This window comes from Pseudorca crassidens, chromosome 4, assembly GCF_039906515.1.
Source record: "Pseudorca crassidens isolate mPseCra1 chromosome 4, mPseCra1.hap1, whole genome shotgun sequence".
NCBI lineage: Eukaryota > Metazoa > Chordata > Mammalia > Artiodactyla > Delphinidae > Pseudorca > Pseudorca crassidens.
Window position 1 is genome coordinate 52,039,418 of NC_090299.1, and position 22,749 is coordinate 52,062,166.

Consider the following 22,749-nt stretch of genomic DNA (forward strand, 5'->3'; position numbering starts at 1 on the left):
ATAAATTCATTTAATCCTCATTATTATCCCCCGTCTATAGATGAGGAAATAGATGCACAGCTGCTAAAATACTAACATTTATTTAACACTTAGAATATGCCAGGCAACATGCTAAGCACATTTCAGGAATAATCTTGCTTAATTTCACAATTTATGAGATGGATTCTTTTATTGTCCCTCTTTAAACTGAGCCTTAGAGAAGGTTGAATAATAAGAGGTGGAGCTGGGACTCAAACTCGAGCAGTCTGGTTTCAGAATCTATGCACTTAAAATTGCACAGTTTTTTTTTTTTTCATCCGTGCAGACTTTCCACATAACCTCAACATGTTACCCTATGCAAATATTACTAACCATACACCTTAAAACTAGGGAGGCTTCCACTTTATTTTGCAAATGTGTGAGAATTCTGTGGTTCTAGAGAAGAGGAGCATCCGTAACAAATCTGAAAGGGAAAACTGAGTTATTTCATCTATATTTAATACCTACAACGCTAATACGGAGTTTTTAATTTCCAATACCCCACCCCCCTTCAAAGAAAAAAATTCACCAATACAACCTAGAAATAAAGATCACTTTTCTCTTTCTTAAAATGTTCCTTGGTTTAAATATCCATAATTAAATGGTGGAAATAATCTATTTTCCTGGGCTTCCTAGAGTTGACTTCTGCGCAAGTTACCGAATGCCAATATTGGAAGAAATTACAGGAGCCTCAGCCTGGGATATTGGGCACCCCAGCTCTCATTCCTCAACGGGGAAAAATGTTTTATTACATAAAGAGGTACCTCTGGTTCATTACAACTTGGAAATCATAAGAGCAATGTTTTCAAAGTCTCAGAGATGCATTTGGAAATCCAAAAGGGTGGAGTTATCAATTCCAACAAAAATACTTCAAAGCTTATTTCTTTGCAACTTGAGCTCAATTTGCGCACACCGGACTTGCTGGTTAGTTATGGGAGTGGAGAGAGGGGATTAGAAATGGAAATACTGCAAGGGTGTCTTCAGAATCCAAGGAAAAAATTCACCAAAAGGTTGATATCAGCCAACCTTGGTTGGCTTCCACCATGTTGAGTGGAACGTAAGAGACCAGACGGTCATGTTAGCCCCCTGGGAAGCCTTCTGCTAGTGATTGCTGTTGAGTTATCTAGTGTATAGTAGAAACATTTATCAAAATGAACAGGATTTGATTCTGCCCAACCTGACTCCAGTAAAAGGAGGCTTCATAATGGAGGTTTCTAAAGTGAAGGGAGTTAAAAGTGAATGTTGATGAGCCATTCCTTTAACCAGTGATCAAAGAAAAGCTGGCTGAATAGGAGAACTTGCAGCAAAAGACTATGGAGGGAAAATCTAAGACGCAAAGATCTAAAATAATTTTTATAAACACATATCTTTTGTATTCAACTAAACCAAAGTGATGGTGGTTCTCTTGTAAAATCAGTAGCTTTAATAGTTCTTTGATTTGGAGTTCTATTACAATTTTCCCTCAGTATAATATTGTCTTTCCATTTCATTAGAAATAACCAATATGAATGAAATTCTGGTGCAGGGAAGGACTTTAGAATTCATCTAGCCCGGGATAACATTTTCTAGTAACTGATTGGCTGCTTGGAGTGCTATAACTGATTAGTGATGGCTGTCATAGGCACAAGAATGGGGAGTAACAGTACCAGTGCCATGCCCCATTAAAGAATTTACAGGTAGGAACACTTAAGTCCAGAACTTGGGCCCAAACAGGTTAAATGGCTCACTTACATAGAATGTAAGCTCCAAGAGAGCATGCACTTTACTTCATTCATTATTCCATCCTCAGAGCCAGAATACTGGCCAACACTTGATAGAGACTCCATAAATATTCAGGGAGTGAATGAATGAATGGATGAATGATCAAATGAACATAGTTGTGGCCAAGTCAGAATTTGAACCTGTCTTTCACCCAACACGTTCCATAATTTTATAATGTGCCCCATGCTGCCCAAGCCAAAAATTAAGTCTCTCTTTTTTCAGGTCCTTCCCCCAGATCCATTTCTTTGGCTAATCTTGAACGAGGAAGTTAGGTACGGAAAAGGCATCATTATGACGTAAACACAGAATGCCAGGAAAACAGTTCAGGTTTGGAACCTATCCCCTTGGTCATTTTGCTTGTTTTATTTCCTCAGATTCAAAGCAAAAAGAGGCATTAGATATAACGTGGTGCAAACTCCTTCATTTGGCGACAAGAAAAGGGTTAGTGTCTTGTTGAAGGTTGTATAACTAATAAGGTTGTATGACTCAAACCTGGTCTGCCACTGCAAAACAATGAGCTTTTTATTAAACCACATCACGTCTCACAAGTCCTCACAGAGAGAGCTAGGACTGGTGTTCAGCTGGCATGCCCCTGAGCGGCTGTACTAGCTGTTAAAGTACTGAAACATGTCAGTGTATTGGTTAGATGACTGGTGTTGCCTTGAACCTCCAAAGCCCCCACCCACTACCCACCCACCCTGGCTTCTCCTTCAGAGTAGAACCTGGCTCAGCAAGGATCTCCAGCACCACCCTGTTTCAGCACCAGGGCCAGCGCCCGGGGGAGCTTGACTGGGGCCCCCAGCTCATACTGTTTGTTAAGTATTTTGAGTATCATCCTGAGTGGAGTGGCTGGGGGGCTTACACAGCCCATTCTCCAGTTCAGCATAGTGATCAGAGCCCCGACAGGACACCTGCTCTGGGGAAGGGCCCGTTTCTACATAACAAAGCCCTATTCAGGATGAGCTTCAAATACATCACAATGATGCAGCTGAGACCCTCAGTCCCTTAGTGGGGAAGTTAGAGATAGTCTTGAGGCAAGGAATAACTGTGGCTAAAAGTTTGTAAGGGGAACCTGGAGGAAAAGAAGCTAAGATATTCCCACCCAGAGAAGTAAAGTTAGAATGTCGATAACTCAATCTGCTTTCCAAATGCAGGATACTAAACAGGCAGCAGCGATCAGGAGTTTTATTTTCCTCAAAGCCAAAGCCTGAGAGCAAAAACTCTACCTTCTAGCAAGTATGATTTAGGTCAGAACTACCACCCCAAAGGATACTAGGCAGTGAAGTGAGTGCCTAAGGAAGTCTGTAACATACTCAATACTAGGAGTCTTAAGAGTAAATAAATTCCACTCCCAGTAATTTATCCTCCAAAAATATTTATTTGTGTGTACAAAGATACATGTACAAGGATGCTTGGAGAAACCTTGTTAATGTTAAAAGACTAGAAATGACCTGCATGACCATCAGCAGGGGACAGGGTAAATCAATTATGGAGTGTCAGGCAACGCAATGCTAAGGAGCTATTGAAAAGAATGGAGTCGTGTAGCAAGTACTGACATAGAAAAATCTCTGCCATATTGTTAATGAGCGCAGGGCCGAGTCTATAGTATCCTCCAACGTGTGTATGAAGAGAAGGGGTTATCAATCTAATGCTTATATGGGCAGAGAACATTTCTGGAAGCAGACACAGAAACTAGTGTTATTGAGTTTGCTTCTAGAAATAGGACCAAAAGAATAGGGTGGGTGGGAATTTACTCTTCCCCCAAACCCTTTTATGCTCTCTGAACTTTCCACCAGGTACCTGTATTACTTTTTTGGCTACAAGGGAAGAGAACAACATCTCTGAGCATCTCCATGCAAGCGGGGAGGAGCCAGCCTCATGCAGAGGTCTCCCCGCGCTGGGCGCTGTGGTGGTTCAATCCACTTCAAAGAGGCAAAGTGCAGTGGGTGAGGAAAACAGGGTGATCCATGTCAGTGAAAATTCGACTTATAAAAAAGTGTATTCCTTCTAATTTAGAACCTGGGTTAGGACTGTATTAGCATATTTCAGAGAGGTGGCTTAGCAAAGTTGAAAAAATAGAGAACTGGGAGTCCATTAACAAATTCCCTGAGCCTCAGTGTTCCCCTCTGTAAGGAGAGAATGAGAATACTGTCCTTCCCTGGGGCTACTAAGGGTTAAATGAGACATTCTGCATCGGAAAAGTGGTTCAGAAATCATAAAGGGCAATGCAGATGCTAGGTACTCATTAGCACTATTCCTGAAAAATCCAGTCTACAGTGATTAACTGGGGGAAAGAAAGAACTGTGTCTTTTTTTCCCAGAAGTATCAAATATGTAGTTCTTATAGTTACAGAAAGTATTATCATGTCATTAACTTGAATTGTCTCACTGAATAAGCTGATATTTTCACAGAGACACGTAAAGTCTGTCTCCAAAATGTGACTCAGTCTATGATTTTGTTGTAAAGGAATTTTGTTATAAGAAATTCCACTTCCAATCTATTGGACCTGAAAATGAGAATGAATTGTTAGTGAAAAGAGAGTGGAGAAGAAGGAAACTTCCAGGTTCCCCAGTTTCTGACTTAAGAGGGAAGGTCAGAAAAATGTTCATATAGGTAGAATTAGGACAGAATGCTTACTGCACCTGACCCCGGCATTTAAGAACCTCCAAAGTGCGGCCCCAACCTGCCTTCCCAGTCTTATATCCTGAATTGCCTATCTCACACTTGAGACTCTACCTGAACAAATAATAGCTCCAGGGCTGCTACTCCACGCTTCACCTGTGGCAGACATTGGTAATCAATCCACATGACACCCTTTCTCACTAAGCACAGGCTCGGCCTCAGAATCCCTCTCAGCACTGTGCTCTAGGTAGCCACTCCCATCGCTCTGAGCTGGCGTGCAAGATGAAACTCATTTGCCATCCCTCACACCAAGGGATGTAGGCTCGTCCCCACTCCCCCATCAGTCTGCGTTGCCTCCTCTTTTTTTCCCTTCTGCCTGGATGCCTTTCTTTTATTCCTTTTCTGACAGTGAAAACTCTACTCATCCTTCAAGTTTCTGTTCAAACGGCACTTCCTCTGTGAAGAACCCTAGCAAAGGGCCTAACACGTAGACTGCTCGGTAACTTTTTTCAATGAATAAGTGACTTAAATAAGTGAATAGCTTCATGATGTCATCTGGCAGTATAGCTTAATGGTTAAGCATGGTGTTTGGGAACCAAACGACCTGGGTTCAAGTCCTAGCTCCATTATTAGCTGTGTGACCTTAGACAAATTACTCTACCTCTCTGAGTCAGTTTCCTCCTCTGTAAATAACGACAGTAGAGCACTGGGCGGGTTAAATTAGATACTCGCACAAAGCACTTAGCCCAGTTCCTGGCACATAGCGAGTGCTCAGTAAGGGAAAGTAGCTGTTATGATTGGTAGCTGTGTTTACTTCCTGTAAAACCACCTTAAAGAGAGGGACCGTGTCTGCATCTTTGAGCCTCCAGACTTAGTAAAGAAATTGGTACGTGATAGGTGTTCAATCAATCTTTATTGAATTGAACATGATACACATCCTAAGGGGGTGATGTGTACCAACAGAGAACAAGGGGAGGCTGGAGGGTAGAAAGTTAATTTCTGATGTGGGAATCAATAGAAAAGAAAAGTGCTTTGGGGGAAGGAGGGAAAATTTGAGCTGGCTACTGAAATATGAGTATGATTTTGCCAGGAAGACATGAAAGACGGCACTGGGGGTGGGGGAGTGTTGGGGGGCAGCCAGGGAAGGCAGCTGCCTGTAAAAGAAGCTTCTTTAGCCGAGGTATAGGGGTGGGAGAGGACAGACTCAAACTAGAGGGCATGTGCAGGGTGCAGGTGAGCTCATGTGTGGTTGCAAAGGAGAATCACTGCAGCTTTTTTTTTTTTTTTCACTGCAGCTTTAACCAGCTCAGCCCAAATGGGCTCCACCGGAGAAACCTCAGAGTGTGCTGGCCCTAGGGGAGGCTCGGGGCTGCCGCCCAGCCCCACATGCTCCCTACGTAGCCGTGTGAGGGTGCTGTCACAGTGTGATGGTCACACATCAGCTAAGAGAGAAAGGGTCCTTGCCCCTTGGCTGACAGCATTCATCACTCAATCAACAAACAGTCACCGCGAGCCTGCTGTGTGCAGGGCGTCGCACTGGAACCAGACAAAGCGGGACTTATGGAGCCTGTGTTCTAGTATGGAGACACTCAACAGGCAAATAAGCCATTACATATATTTAATTACAAGGTCCAGCGGTGCCAAGGCTGTGAAGGAAATAAAAGGTGGATATCGATGGGACGGGAGTAGCAGGGGTGGGGCTGCCGCCTTAGATAAGGTGGTCAAGGAAGCTGTCCCGGATGAGATGACATTTGTGTAGAGGTAGGAATGAGATAAGAAAGCAAGCCATGTAGTGATCCGGGGGAGCAGCATCTTAGGCGGAGGGGACAGTAATGCAGATGTCCGAAAATGGGAGCGAACTTGGTACATCAAGGGAGAAGCAAGCAGGTCTGCGTGGCTGGGACAGGTGGGCAAGGGTGAGCGTGGCAGGAGATGAGGCCAGCAAGGGGACAGGGACAGATTCCACAGGCCACGCTAAGGGACATGGCTGACTTTTCCTGGTGTGATGGGAGGAGCCGCCTGCAGGGGGTGCGGTGAGCTGCTTGCACCGGCTGCCATGTGAGGAACCAGGGCAAGTGGGGAGGCCATTTGCAGCCTACGGACGGAGTCCAGACAGGGACAATGGTGGCTTAGACTAGGATGACAGCAAACACTGGTGAGAAGCAACTGAATATGCAGTGACGGGCCGAAGATAGAGGCAGCAGGGCTAGCTGACCTGTCAAAATAGGACGTCAAGTCCAGGTGCGCCCCTAGAGCTACCGGCCTGTGTGGTTGATTTCTTTCTCTGGGTGAGTCAGGCACACGTGTGGCTGGTGAGGGGCAGCAGCTGATGGCCGGTGCCCTCCCCCAAGGGAATGGACAATAAGTGGCCTCAGGCAGGGTGGACCTAGCCGCCAATGGCCCACACGCCCAGGATGCAGCAGGAACAGGTGCATCAGAAGGGCACGTGGCCGAGCCTTGGCACACACGTGTCCTGAAAGGCTGCCGGCTTCTGATCTGAGGTAGGTTTACTCAGCGGGGCGGGACAGAAGCCGGCTGCACCTCCACCAACAATCAGCCCACCGGCCCGGCCTGGCACAGTCCCAGCCCAGGAGGTAAGCTGCAGAGTGTCTGGGCGCGCACAGCTCAGGCCCTGGGAGCCGAAGCTAAGGCTTTGATGGAGGGGCACTGCGACCACACTCACAGAACATCGGTGCGTGGGGACTGGGCTCTCTCTTTATAAAGAAAAAAAGAAAAGGCAAGCAAGTCGGGGGGTACTTAGTTCAGACGCAGACCTCCTGTATGACATCAGGCACCTGACACAGAAAACGTCTCCCTCCACCCCACACCAGGGCTGGCTGCAGACTGTGACAAGGCCAGGCCTGAAAGCTCCCCCGTGGCGCCCTGATGCCACCTTGTTATTTCCACTAGACTCTTGTTCTTCAAGAGCCGAAAAAAGAAGCCCCTGCTGGGAACAAGCCAGAGGCCTGGCCCCCTTCCATCGTGCAGACAATAACAAGAACAAAGGTCGTGGACACTTTGACAGGGCTGCTGCAGACACTCTTTTGATTTGTCTTTTTAAGAGAGGGAGAGGAAGTGCTCGCCTTTTCTTAGCCATACAAACAGTTGGTTTTGAGGGTGGAGGAAGCTCCCCACACCTATTTCCAGTGACTTTGACTCTTAGAAAAGGTTTTCCTCTGCGTTATTAGACTGGTTCTCACCTCAAAAGTAATGGTCTGAAGGAGGCTGGGAGAAAAAAATCCCTCTGTGCTGTTCCTGAGCCCTGTGACTAGGGGAAGGAACAACAAAAGAAAAGAAAAGCCGTTTCACAGTTTAAGGGTACGTTCAGGAGCCCTAAGTACTCAACCGGTTCGTAAATGACTTCATTTGAAAACTTCCAGCTTGCTATTCCGTCATTCTTCAATGAGAAATATGTGATTTGCCAAACATGAAATGGAATCATTAAGCCCTGACAAAATCAATCGGAGGCAAAGCAAAACTGTGGCTGCGTGTGCCCCATGCTTCCTTCTCCTTAACGAATCAGATACCCCTGTGGAAGGCATTCCAGACGGATACTAGCATAGGGTTCTGCCTGGAAGAGGGAGGCACACGGATCATCAAAACGCACGCAGCTCGACGATTTCAGAGGCTTAACTGCCCACCCCACCCTACCCCCAATGTGCAGACACACACACAGAAAGGGAATTTGTCTACTTCTTCTAGATATTTCTGTATTTAAAGCACTGCACAAACATAAGCCAGACACAGAAGAGGGCTATTAAGATAAAATGTAGGATGAAATTGTCTAGAACTACGCACACACAAAAATGCACGTAAAAACCGGGGTAAGCTGAATAAGGTCTGCAAGTCTAGTTAAGAGTATTAGATCAACGTCAGTTTCCTGGTTTTGACATTGTACTGTAGTTATGGAAGATGTCACAATTAGGGGAAGCTGGGGGAAGGATACAGGGGACTCTCTCCCATTTTTACAACTTCTTACAAATCTCTAATTATTTCAAAATAAAGAGGTTTTGTTCTGTTTTGTTTTGTTTTTAATGCCAAATGTGTTGGCTCTACAGCAAGTGGGCTCTGGCCCTTTCGGTTTTCATTATATGCAGGGGTGTTTGGGGGTAGCCCCAGGAAATACTCACTGCCAGTGTTCTCACTGTGTCCTGAAGTCACCTTGCTCCAAACCATTCCTCTTGGAGACTAAGAGGTGTCAGGCACGTCCCTGGGTCTGCTGTCACAGGCCTGTGGATTTCCTCCACCCACCAAGCCTGCCTGGGGGTCCAGCCTCTGCAACTCAAAGTCCCACCAGCTCTATCCCTGCTCTAGAGGTTCTCAAGCTTTAAGGTGCATCAGAGTCATGGGAATGTATTTAAAATGTGGATTCTAGGGCCCTTCGCCTCACAGATCCTGGCTTAGCAGGAAATAGATGAGGACCAGAAATCTGCATTTGCAACAAGAGCCCTGGTGATTGTGTTGCAGGCGGTCTTAGGCTCCCACTTTAGGAAACACTGCCCGACTCCAGGCGGGTGCCTGGGAGCATGGCTGCATAAGCTTCCCGTTGCAGGATATGCAGAGGAGCTGGCAGGCGCTCAGCTTCCATACAGCAAGGTGCCTGTGCAACAATGGAGAGAACTTCAGCCCCTTCTTCTAAATGCACGCAGCCAGAGAGCTCCAACCCCAGTGCTTCAGAGAGGCCGAGAAAGGGCACGGGAGCCTCCTCTATTGATCCTTCGGTGGCTGTGACCCTGTGACGTTTAGGATAAAATACAGAGTTTGCATTCTATCATCACTATGGCTACTAATTTTTACTGAGTGCTGATTACTGTGCTGAGCACATTTCATTGAATTCTCACAATACTGCCCTGAGGGAATTGTTATTTATTACCCCCATTTTACAGATGAGAAAACTGAGACTCTGCAAGTTACACTGGCAGAAAGCGGCAGAGCCAGGAGTTGAACCCGGGTAGGCTTGGCTGAAAAGCCAACGCTGCACAAAAACTGACACATGTGGGATTTGTGAGGGAGACGGGGAGGAAGATTCTCCTCATCCTCGTTTCAGTGGCACTAAAGCTCCTTTCCAACGTAAAGCAGATCAAGCCTCTCAAGGTACCCATTCCATGGCTCTTTGTCCCTCTCTCAACTCCCTGTTCAATCCTATTCTCCGCTCCTCTGTCTCTTCTCAACACCTTTTCACTTTTCCTCTTTTGTCCCCAAAGTCCAAAATTACAGATTTCATTTGCTTTGTCCCCCACCACTAATACAAGAATTTTCCCCTGCCCTCCTCTTATGAGCCAAGCTGTCTGGAAAAAAAATGAGAATTAGGTTCCTAGCAAGGCAAACGACCTACCATTCTCGAGAGGACACTGGGGAATCTTGTTTGCTCGAAGGTTCCAAATATAACCCATGTTCCACTCAAGGCACACCTGATGATCTTTGAAAGGGCGTTCAAAAGGTGGGATGGTCTTCAGCAGGGTATAATTCTTCGCTACAGCATGTAGCAAGTTTTCCTCCCATTTAACATTCAAGTCTCCACCGCTATATCGGTGAGTAATCCAGGCGCGTAGTATCACCACAGATACCGAAATGGAGTGTCTGATGAAATAATCATCTCTATAAACCATGATGCTTGGAAATTTCACATGTACTATTTGTGTCCTGCTGGTGTGAAGATGTTTCTCATTCTTCCACCTTTTTTTGTACACGGGAATGCTACTTCTGAACTCAGATGAAACCACTGCTTCCAAATTGACAACGCAAGGCTGAGAGCATAAATACTCCACCGAGACTTCAGAAACGTTGCGAACATTTCCTTCAAAGACAGTGAAATAAATAAAGTCTTCGTAAGCCACGCTCTGCTCAGCTCTGGGTATCACCGACGTCGTCAGGGAAGTCTGCCTACCCAAAGATGGTACAAAATTCTGAAAAGAAAAAAAAAGGTAGAGAAAGCTTAAAAATGATCATATTAACAGATAAGTGAATCATTGTTTTCCTGGAAGAAAAAAATATCCATTTACATAATGCAATGAAAGTGGAAGATAAAAGATGTCGAAAGCACTACCGAATAATTGGAGAAAAACCAACATACACACAAATGAAGATTAGGCCACATTAAACTCTCTCTCCAGACTCAGTAGCATCTGCTCATCAAGATGGGACTTTCAAATCTACGTGGCAAACATTCCAGAGTTGGTTTCCAAATGATGGAGCTAGTTCACGACAAATCCAGGAGCAGTGAACGTGCCTTAAAGTGAAAAAGAGGCAATCCAGCTCCAGACATTTCCAAACTATTGTCCTGACTTCAAACGGTGGTCAAATGCACCCAAATCAAAGGAGGGGAGAAGAGTTCAAAGTGCACCGGAGAGAACACATATCAGGGATGCCAGCTGGGGCGCTTTTTCTCCATAAGTTCTGAGCTAGGACAAGCATGCATGATGAATGGGCCAGCAAGAGGTTTCTATTGCTCCAAATCACACACAGGCAGGCTTGGACCACAAACTGTGTTGTCTGATTCTTTCACCATGGATGGCGCCGCAGGTGCCAAGAGAGATTTCAGCTGCAGGTTTATTTATGTAGTTCTTCATTTTTTAATTTTTATTTTATATTGAAGTATAGTTGATTTACAATGTTGTGTTAGTTATCTAGCTCTTTAGATGATGAAGGCCTCTCAGTGTGGACTTTCCTTCCAGAAGAAATCTGGAAAGTTTGGTCCTGAAATTAAGGCAATGTTTTGATCATGAGGCACGGATGGATGGATGCTAAGAGCTGTTCTAAATGTGACTTTGAGATTTAGACATCCATAACACAATAGCAAAAAGGTTACTTTGCACCAATTTACACCCATTAGAATGGCTACTATTTTTTTAAAAAAAGAAAACCACAAGTGTTAGAGAGGATGCAGAGAAATTTGGAACCCTTGTGTATCGCTGCTGGGAATGTAAAATGGTGCAGCCACTGTGGAAGGCAGTACTGCAGTTCCTAAAAAATTAAGCACAGAATTGTCATATGACCCAGCAATTCCACTTCTGGGTCTATATCTAAGTTGAAAGCAGGGCTTGGAAGAGATATGTTCACAGACTTACACCAGGTTCACAGCAGCATTATTCATTATAGTTAAAAGGTGGAGGGCTTCCCTGGTGGCGCAGTGGTCGAGAGTCCGCCTGCCAATGCAGGGGACACGGGTTCGTGCCCCGGTCCGGGAAGATCCCACATGCCGCAGAGCGGCTAGGCCCATGAGCCATGGCCGCTGAGCCTGAGCGTCCGGAGCCTGTGCTCCGCAACGGGAGAGGCCACAACAGTGAGAGGCCCGCGTACCGCAAAAAAAAAAAAAAAAAAAAATGGCTAAAGTGATAAATGTTATGCTATGAATATTTTAACCACAAGTTTAAAGAAAAAGGTCACTGTGGTCTTCTCCAAAGAAGGAAGAAATAGGGACCTCTTTCTTCAATTCTGGCTTAGGGCTGTAGGAGGGGCAAAGGTGAGTAACATTCGAAGTCTGGAATCAGAGAATCATATTTACAAATAGCAGACACTTGGCAGAACATGGCCTGCACTCCAGTCAAACTAAATGCAAACCCTAAGGGAACACAGCACCAAATGACAGTAATTCTGACGGGGGCTCTGGGAAAGGCTTTATGGAGGAAATGGCATTTCAATTGGGCTTCGATGGATGAAGAGAAGTTCTTTAGGTAGAGAGGCAAAGGGAGGACACTGCAAGTGGTGTGAACAGCTTAAGTAGAGACATGAAAGGAGGGACAGGCGGCTGTCCTGGGGGTCTAGCAAGCAGCCGGGTTTGGCCAGAGGACAGAAGGTTTGTAAATAAAGACACAAAAGGACATGGGAATATGAGGGTCACAAGCCCTTGGTGATAAGCCAGCCCACCCCGGTTTTCAGACAAGGACATGGCAACCCCGAGGGGATGTTCTCCGACATCCTGCAGCTGCGGGCTTAGCAGAGGCCGGCCCGGAAGCCTGGCTCCTTTTCCTCATGCCCACTCCGACATTCTCCACCCCACAGCACACACCATGAAACCAAAGATTTGCCGTTCCATGGCTGCCTGGGAACTCCAGGCTGATTCTGCTTTCATATGAAGAGAGATACAGCCAGCATTTGTCCACAAGCGATGGTTTACTCATTTGGCCAGATGTGCCGAGACGTGGCCGCCTCCTCAAGATTCAAATCGAGCTATTAAGCCCATAGCAGCATTTAGCCGAAGCCAGAGACTGCTGGTGCTGATGGGAGCTGGACCAGAGTGGTGCCCATGGGTGACCTGCGCGCCTCAGTCCAAAAGCCCCCAAGGCTTCCCTTTCTCAGCTCCCCGGAAGGAGACATTTGCTTATTTAGTGAGACAATAGGGAACAGAGTCCAGGATATGCTGTGGTATATTAAATATCACATTGTGTCCCTTCTCAAAGAATGACTTAAAACCTCTTCCTTGTTCTTTTCATGTATACCTTAATACCCCACCCAGGCCCCGTTCTCCCACTTCAATTTTTTTTAATCACATTTTTATTGCTGATGCTAGGAACTCCAGTGAAAACCTCTTTCAAACAGAGTTGTCTGGTTTCCTTAAATTTCATTGGAAAGTGCAGTTAATTCATTTACATCTTATTGCTAAAAATGCCCCAGCCCACTTTTCCACGTTAATAAGCACAGCATCATGCTAAATATAGTTTCACTTTTGCTTGGTGACCCACAGATTTCCAGACCCCAGGCTCATCATTGTGGAGATGGGTGATGACAGATGAGAATGAAGAAGGTACGGGACACCTGACAGTGTAGGCTCTCCAGCACCTTCTCCTGAAATTCTGGGTTTTTTTTTGTTTTTTTTTTTGCGGTACGTGGGCCTCTCACTGTTGCGGCCTCTACCGTTGCGGAGCACAGGCTCCGGACGCGCAGGCCCAGCGGCCATGGCTCACGGGCCCAGCCGCTCCGCGGCATGTGGGATCCTCCCGGACCGGGGCACGAACCTGTGTCCCCTGCATCGGCAGGCGGACTCTCAACCACTGCGCCACCAGGGAAGCCCCTGAAATTCTGTTTTTAAGGAAATCTCCATATACTCATATGAAGATCATTTTGTTTTCACTGGCTTCAGAGTCTCAACTAAAAGTAAATTCCAGGTTGACGGGTCCTAGATGTATGCTATCCGATATGGTGGCCACAAGTCATGCTAAGCACTTAACCCGAGATGTGCTGTAAGTGTAAAAGGTACAATGGATTTCAAAGACTGAACACAAAAAAGGATTAAAAAAATCTCATTAATAATTTTTATACTGATTACATGTTGAAATGATAAGATTAAGATACAGTGAGTTCAATAAAATGCATTACTAAAATTAATTTTACCCGTTTCTGTTTACTTGTTTAGGGTGGCTACTAGAAAATGTGAAATTACATATGTGGCTCGAATTCGTGGCTCACATATTTCTATCCAATGGCGCTATTCTAGATCTGAGGTCAGAGACTTTTCCTGTAAAAAAGGGCCAGATGGTAATTATTTGGGGTTTTTCAGCTGCTGATGTCCATCTAGTGTGGTATCAAGAAAGCAGACATTGACAACACATAAGCCAGTGAGCATGGCTGTGGTCCAGTGCAACCTTGTTTACAGAAAAATGTAGCTGGCCGGATTGGCCCGGGGGCCGTAGTTTGCAGATCACTGTTACAGACTATCGAGCTTTTATTCTAGATAGAGTTTTTGTATCATTAGATATTAGTTATTTTGTCATTTTTATGAAAATGTGTTCTCGTCATTATTTTGAATTATAGCCATTTGGAAAGATGACGAGATCATATAATAATCAGCTGAATTAGAAGACCACTTAAAGTGCTACAGTTTTAAAGAACACGGAGTGACAAAAGATATACTTTTTAAAGGAATGATCACATAGGAGAAATAAGATGAATAACCCAATCAGGCATCATTTCCTATACATGTGGTTGATGGGGCTTGATTTGCTATTTTGCCAAGGGTCCCTCATGGGTATGTTGACACCTTGCTAATGTTTCTTTCAATAAAGATCTAAGTAGGATGAGAAGTTGGAGCTAGGCTAGGAAAAGAGGTCAAATTTCATGGTCTGACGGGTCTTCCCTGGCGGTCCAGTGGTTAAGACTCCGCGCTTCCACTGCAGGGAGCACAGATTCCATCCCTGGTGGGGGAACTAAGATCCTGCAAGCCACTTGGTGCAGCCAAAAAACAACAACAACAACAACGAGAATTTCATGGACTGAAATAGATGTTTAAAGAAGTGAGAGAAACATTAGTGACAGCTGGGGAACAAGAGAAGAGCAACTTCAGGGATAGGGCAATGTTCTTAATATGATGGGGGTATGCCAGCCCCAAAGAGGACCTCAGAGTTACTGTATGTGATTTGAGGAGCATGGTCTAAATCCCTCAGGAAGGTTTTGCAATCTTCCTTCTCGTGGGCACCTATGTAACATAGGAAGCTGGCATCTCGTGGGTTGGAGCAGACCCAGTGGGCAGCTGCTACGCCATGAGTCGTGGCTGCCTCTGTTATGTACAAAACCAACACCGATTAGAGACACATCACATTCTAAATATTGATTAAGCTGAAGCTGATTTCCTGGCTCAAGTTATGTGTGTGTTATGAGCTATTTCCTGTCAGGAAAATAAAGCAATTAACTTGAAGAGTTTCAGCTACGGGCATAACACGTGTCCAACCTTCATAGGTATTTTCACATGCCAGGTTGCATTAACATAAGCTAAAAATCACCCAAACGTTCCTTTGTTTAGAAATTATAAAGTCAGAGTCCACGTCTTGTTCATTGTTACGTCCCCGGCTTGTAAGATAGAGCTCGGCACATTGTAGAGTTTGGCTAAGGGTTTTTTGCTGAAATAAGTACCAGGCGTGGGCATTTCTGCCAGGTGCCTCGGTGGCCCAACTCAGATCAATCGCCCCACAGCGCTGGGGGCACCTGCATATAAACCAAAGCACTCGATCCAATCTTGAGTCGCCACCAAACTTTCCTGACATTCACAAGTTCTTTGGGGCGGGTGGGGGGATGGGGGTTGGCACTCCTCTGTTTTTCAACCAGCCTCATTAATCTCCTTCCAAAGAACATTTTACTGGGCCCCTGGGGGTCAGAGTCGACCCGGGGGGACTGTGAGGTCAGAGAAGGTGGCACTCGCACCCACCTTGTCCCTTTAGGGTGGACTTCTCCCTTTCAGGCAACTGCCCTACATTCTAGAACTTTTCCATTTCCCCACACCAAAAAATATAAATTAAAACTTTTAAATTTCCTGCCCCTCCACCCCCTGTTGGACTCGTGCTCATCTGGCGAGTTCACCCATGTTAATGTGATAATGAAAAACACGGTGGTAATGTCACATATGTACATTTCCAGGCCAGCCTGGTGGAGATAATGCCTTAAAAACAAAGGCCAGATGTACTGCAGCTGTAAGCGAGCTAGTTGCGGTGTAAAGGGCACCTCTGTGCCCCTCCAATTATGCCATTTAGGCAACCACATAGATGTTTCACCTCGGAAGCTGCTGATCTGCTCCGCACACAATGGAGCTGGGCTCTGAAAGATGCCTGAGCCCTCAAACATCTGTTTATACCAGAATGAAGCCCTAATCAAAGTCAAATTTGACAACATCCCACACAGTCACAAAACATAGAGTCCTTTGTCTTTGTGTAATTGTGTATATTTTGTCATTTTTTTAAAAAAAAGACAGAGATGGGTCATTTCATGTGTGTTCCTGATACAAGACCCCAAATTGGAACTCTAAATGCATTCCGTTCAGCCTGGGAATCAAGAAACAGATGAACTTAATGTATCTTCTGGATGGAAAAAATAATCTATCAAAACCACCTGAACTTTTTTTTAGGATGAGTCCATCTCATTCCTTTAAAAATCAGTAAGAGGAAACGCTCTTCAAATAACCTTCCCTTGTTCCAAAGACGTGAGAAAACTTGGCTCTTTTCTCTATATGATCCACTTATTATTTAAGGAAACAGAGACATTAGAAAATCTTAACTCATGTCACTTGTCTCTCTACGGGAGGTCCATTTACACTTACATGTGCGTGTGGGTATGTCTGATTGCAAACAATAATTGGCTATTTTTCTCATCCTTGTCCATTCTGCCCCACAGTCACCTAAGAAAACCTTGCCTTTTGAGCACCCTCTCTCCGAACCGGATCAAACTTTCCACTGGTCAAAAGGTAATTGTCTTGGCTTAAGACGCCTACGTTTCCGATTTCTGCCAACTAGAAATAAGCAAAAATTCTGTTTATGTCAACAAAGCATGCAATTAAGCAGAATGAGCGATGACATCAATATGGACTTCGAGGTCAAGATGAGCCTTGGGAAACATTTCCCAGCCAACCCGTGTGCCTTCCCAAACCTGAGAGCTGGCTAGAGAAACGCCATTGCAATAATGATCAACACTCCCTGCTGTGTTGGATCCTCTCTCCCTTTTAATACTGTTTGATATGCTATTTCTTGCTGACACAAATTATGAGAGGGTAACCAAGTTTGGTGCCGTTTAATTTCATTGAGTACCTACTATGTGCTAGGCATGGGGACAAACGCAGTAAGTCTTCTCATTCACTTCTAACCTCATCCTCTCACAATGAATTTCATAGAACTTCTCCCCTCTAACCTCACGACAGCTCTCTGAGGGACACAGCATTCCAGTTAACGGCTGAGGAAATGAAATGGATTCAGAGAGGGTAACTTGCGCAAGATCACCCAGCTACTAAAAAGCAGAACCAAAATTCAAACCCATAGCTGCTGACTCCAAAGCTGGCGATGGTGTGCCTGCTGCCTTCCAGAAACACCCAAAATGATGCCCTCAACTCATCCACTTCTACACCCGTCACCACCTTCTGGTTACAGGTGGGGGAATCTTGGGATTTTGCTCACTCCCGTCTTGAAAGTGTGGGGTGAGGGGCTAAAATCACATCAGATCACCATGCATTACGTCTGGGGAGGGTAGATGTTCTCTTACAAACACACATGCTGCACCGAACCGACTCCCCAGCTTGGTTCAGCCCTTCTTCGGGTGAGGCTGGGAGGCAAACGACAAGCCACCAAAGCAGAAGCTCCTCGGCAGTTCCTCACATGCCGCACGCCCTCGTGCCCCCTTGTGCCCCCTCCGTTCCTTCCTCCGGGGAATGGGATGAGCCAATAAACAGGGTCACTGGATTCCCTTCAGGCTATTTATGGTCTACTCCAGTCTACCGACTTCTCCGTGAATTGCCTGGCCTCTTTACGCCTTCTCTTCTACCTGCCCTCCAGCTGCTCCGTTCAGCCAGTTGGTGGCTCCCACACTTTTGCCAACAGGCAGCTGGAAAGAAGAGAAGGCAAGAGGCAAACACCACCAGTTGGGAGATTTTAGGGACTCTGGTTGGAATGAATGTGGAAGCTATTGGCTGATGTGAAGTTAGAGGATGGGTCTCTGTATTTCAAATATCCATAATCATTCTTGCACAAACTGGATAATTGAAGGTCTCTATACCTCGTTTTGAAGTTCCTAGGTCCTGTGTTACACAAAGCAAGGAGTTAATGAACACTTCTGGAGGGATAACTGATGGTCTGTGGTCGCTTACAGAGAATTCTGTACAAGACTCTGTCACAGCCACTGCCTGCCAATGAGCCCCACATACATCTGTGCCGCTAACGCCCTCTCGTTTCTTTGTCTTCTGGTTGTCTCACAAGTGCAAATGTCCACTCGGAATATTTCAGCTCTACAGCTGACACCAATACCAGCCATTGTGAGATTTGTTTTCTCATTTTAGGAAAAAACTATACTTCGAGACCAGAGTTCCAAAGAGACAGAATTGCCTTCTCCAAGTGCCATTGTCACAAATGGGGCTGGGCAGTCTCAGGCTGTTCTAGCCAAGTCTGGTGGAAGGTAAGAGTTAATGATGGACGAGAATGGCTAGGGGGTCTCTGAGGCAAAGAAAGACCATCATGGACCCCACCAGTCAGCACCCATAACCTCAGTGGAAGCGGTTTCCGTGACCTTTTGCTTTCAAGGCGCCATCCTCTCTGAGGAGGCTCTCTGCATCTTGACCTTTGGTGACCTCAGAATTTGGGGGGCAGCTGCCGGAACCAGGGATCATCTTTTCAGAAATCTGCTTGGCATCGTTCCGTGACTTATCTTTCAGGCCTCATCACAATTATTCATGCTTTGGCAGTATCCTAGCTACAGTCACAGTACTGTTCTTGGGCTGCTACTGAAGGTTATTCTGTCCCAGCCAATGGAGAAGGAATGTGCTCATCACCTCAGGACCCTGTTCTCCATCAGGGTGGCAGGGGCTTGAAGGCATCTGTCTAGAAGGCCTCTCTCAACCTCCAGCCCTTGCGAACCAGCAAATAGGTAGGGATGACACAAAACAGGAGTCAGTCCCCAAATCACAGACAATTTGTCTTTGTAATACATTCCAAGGCACACTTGGCTATACTCTTGGACACATGTTCATAGAAACTCAAGTGCTAAACTCTGCCAGCTGCCTCTGGATTATACAAGGCCCCCATCCTTTGCCTCTCCATTGTGATGGCAAATATCTTCTGGCTTTACTTTTGTTTTTTTTTCCCCTCTTTAACATCCTGCTTCTACTCTGTGGCCTCGGCTTCCTGCTTTGTATATTTTAGGCTACGTTAGACATGACCTCACATCCTGGTCAATTTCACAGAAGCTGCTAATTTTGAGAACTTTGCTAATGGCCCATACATCTATGCATAAGGGGAATGGGTTACAAACCGCAAAATCCAGAAGGCAATGAATGGCTAGAACTGGGGTTCTGGAAGGAGATAGACTTGGGTTTCAAACCTGGACTACCTGTGTGGCCTAGTACAACTAACTTAACCTCTCTGAGCCTCAGTTAACTCATCTGAATGGGGATCATACTAGCTCCTACCTCACAAGGTTATTGTTAAGATTAATATTGGATAATGCATATAAATAACCTAGCACAATACAAACTATTATTACTACTACTACTATTATTATTTAGGTTTCCAAATTATGGGATAGCTTTCTTCCTCTAGTGTCTACCTATTCCTGAGGTCCTGCTTAGCTATTCTGCTCAACTTCCACCCTCCATCTGTCCACCCCCCTGCCCTGACCAAGCACTTTCTCTAGGAAGTATTCCTTGATGTACAAGACACACACTCATGCATTTTTCTCAGTAGTTTATGTTTTTCATGTGTTCATGCAGCTGTTTTACATCTTCCCCAATTTGCAGCTGAATTTCTCCAAGGTCAAGAAGGCTTACCTTTCAGCAGTTTCTCTGGTAGCACATACCTCTCAAGCAAAATCCCTACCAATGGCTAGACCTTTAGAACAAAGGGTGAAGCCCACCTTCCAAGTCACACTTTTGCTTCCCTGGGTTTTGCAAAACTTTCTCATTCAGTTGAAAAATGGTTTTCTTGTTTATTCAAGTTTTTTTTTTTTTAACAGTAGCATATCCGAAGCCCAACTGAAGGAAACACACATACTCAGGAAGCACTGACATTTTCCTCTCCATGGTGGTTCTAAAATCCATCCCTTCCTTGTCTGCCAAGACATTCATCCATGCTCTAGTTATTTTCCACATTACAGTATTTTCTATAATCTCTCTTTTTGGAGCCCTACCTCACCACTTCACTAACTCACCATAGTCTGTCCATAGCATCATTTTTCTCCTCTCTGTGATCTGTTGTCTCAAATCCCCCTTGGTCCATACAGAAATATTATAAATTTTTTTTTTAATTTTATTTAGTTTACTTTTGACTGCGTTGGGTCCTCATTGCTGCGCGCAGGCTCTCTCCAGTTGCGGTGAGCGGGAGCTACTTTTCGCTGTGGTGTGCGGGCTTCTCATTGCGGTGGCTTCTCTTGTTGCGGAGCATGGGCTCTAGGCGCGCGGGCTTCAGTAGTTGTGGCACGTGGGCTCTAGAGCGCAGGCTCAGCAGCTGTGGCTCACCGGCCCAGTTGCTCCGCGGCACGTGGGATCCTCCCGGACTAGGGCTCAAATCCGCGTTCCCTGCATTGGCAGGCGGATTTTTAACCACTGCGCCACCAGGGAAACCCCATACAGCACTTTTATACTTGCTCCATCATCTGTCTTTGCTCCTGTGGACGACTTCGGCCTTTATTGCTCTTGTTTCTCTGATTTCTTGTAACAGTCAAGAAGCAGGCTCTGCTTGCCAGGTCTTGGTATTTCCACATGGAACTTTCCTGACCACTTGTACATTGTTTCACACACTGCTCTACTACCTCATTTCTGCCTCTGTGGGTAACCAGTGCATTGTGGATGGGAATCATCTGTTTAAACTGCAACCCTGTCATCTGTTATGGCAGTTTTATTTATGAGCCTGTGTGCTGTAACCCTGTGGCATAAATGTTAAATAATAATATCTCCTGGGTGAAAAAAACCATTCATGTTAACTGACAACTTCTTATAAAAATATGAACTAAAGCCAACCACAAAATATGGTACTGGCTTATTTTACAATATGAGGAAAAGCATGGATTGCTCAACAGGTAGATGAAGAGGCAGAATTACAATTTGCATTTTTACATCCTCTTGCTTCAAGAAATGAAACATTCAACAAGTAAAGGGTATCAAAAGAAACTTGGGCTGAGCGGCAACTTTCTTTGGAATCAAATTCTAAATCCTGCCAATGTCTCCTAACCAGTTTTTTGCCTCCAAGAAGAAAGCCTCCAAATAATGGCAATGCCACATAAATGAAAAGAATTCTGGACAATGACACTACTCAATTTTTTTTCTTTTCTTTTCTTTTTCAGCATTCTGTGAATTTCCTATTACATCAGTTTCATGATTCAGCATTTTCCATTTCATTTATTTACAGTAATATATGGCGAGATAACCCAAGGTTTCTGCAGGATCCTGGAACATAAGGTAGGCTGGACAGAAATGGTGTCACCTCCTGTAAATTTACTGTTGTTTAGGAGAATTCAAAGCAGAAGAGAGCAAGCCAGCAAAGGAATTGGGGAATATTCCCCCACCTTGTTCCGAGGGTCTAAATTACTCTGGTATTTTAAATGAGTTGGTTTTGAAAAACAGATTACTGCCATTTAGTTGATGACTAAAACAAAAGCCAGGAAGTGTGCAAATTGTAAACGGACACGCATGAGCCAAACGTGTTCTCTGAAATGACAATGTTCAAGACGCAGCTAAAGTCCCCACTCTGGCGGTAAGCGTGTTACAAAGAACTAGATTTCTTGCTGGCAGCCGCAACTTGGCTGGAGTGACCATGGAGGAGTTGAAGAGCGCTGGAAATACGAGGTTCATCGCCGGGTGCGTCCGCACAAAACGGTCCGGGCCATGAGGACCGGGTGGAAACTAAGAGGAGGGGCGAGGCGGGTGGCATTCGCAGAGAGAAAGAGGCGAAGTTGGGCAAGGGAAGGAAAGGAACCTCGAGAAGATTGTGAGGGACGCCCAGGACCGGCAGGGAGGGAGCTGGAGAGCCGTGCGCAGCGGGGAGGGAGGAAACGCGGGGTGGCGAGGCTCCCAGGTGGAGTGGGGAACAGGACTGGGTGTCCAAGGGAACCTGACCCGGGTCTGGAACGGGTCTCGGAGGGAGACCCGGTCCACGCACCGCTCTCCGCGCCCCGGGTCCACGCACCGCTCTCCGCGCCCCGGGTACCCGTCCCAGGTGCCGGGAGCGCCAAGGGTGCGGCGGCGAGGAAGAGACAAAACTAGCCGTGCCGCACCCGCCCGCGAGGTAGAGGTCCCCGGCCGCCCCCACCCGCGTCCCCGGGGCCCCGCGCAGAGGGGAGGACCCGGGCAGGGTCCGGCGCTCACCAGGTAGCAGAGCAGAAGCAGCGCGCAGGCAGGGCGCCCGCCGAGGCCCGGGGGGACGCCGCCACTCGGGGGGGCCATGGCTGCGGCCCGGGGGCCGGCCGCGAGCGGCAGGGGTTGTTGCTGCTGCTGCCGCCGTGGCCACTCGAGCCCCGCGCCGCGCCGCTGCATGGCGAGGCCGCCCGGATCCGGGCCGGAACAGGTCACCTGGTGCAGGGACCGGCCCCCGCCCGAGGCGCCACCTTCCCGCCCGCCCCCGGCCGGGCCGGCCGCTGCGCGCGGGGCCACCTGCCGCCGCCGCCGCCGCCGCCGCCGCCGGACCCGCCGCCGCCTCCACTACCGCTCCCGCCGTCGCCGCCCCCGCAGCCCCAGCCGAGCGCCAGCTCCTCCCAGCCTCCCAGTCCCCGTCCCCTCCCTCCCCTCCGCTCCCGGCCCAGCCCGCCTCCCGGCCGCTCCCTCCGGCCCCCAGGCTTCCACCCCGGCCGGCAGCAGGCGCCCACGCAGGTGGGGACTGACCCGGGCCCCGCCCCCTGGCCACCGACCCCCCCCCCCCCCGCTCCCGGCCAGACCCCCTTTCCCTTTCTTTCCTTTCC

At 46.7% G+C, this 22,749-nt stretch overlaps 1 protein-coding gene across 2 annotated transcripts in view; it reads right to left on the reverse strand.

The window, feature by feature from the left end:
* Positions 1-22,457, reverse strand: part of SEL1L3 (SEL1L family member 3) — a 97,402-nt gene extending 74,945 nt beyond the window's left edge. Inside the window, exons 1-2 of one of the 2 annotated variants that reach the window (XR_010942952.1) lie at positions 22,160-22,457; positions 9,737-10,307 (exon numbers count right to left, since the gene is read on the reverse strand). Coding sequence is in view for 1 of the 2 variants with exons in the window: in XM_067735668.1 (XP_067591769.1) it covers positions 9,737-10,307; positions 22,160-22,327 (739 nt within the window). In the remaining variant the exon portion in view is untranslated. The remainder of the gene's footprint in view (positions 1-9,736; positions 10,308-22,159) is intronic. The other variant, XM_067735668.1, reaches the window with a different exon arrangement.
* Positions 22,458-22,749: the final 292 nt, after the last annotated feature.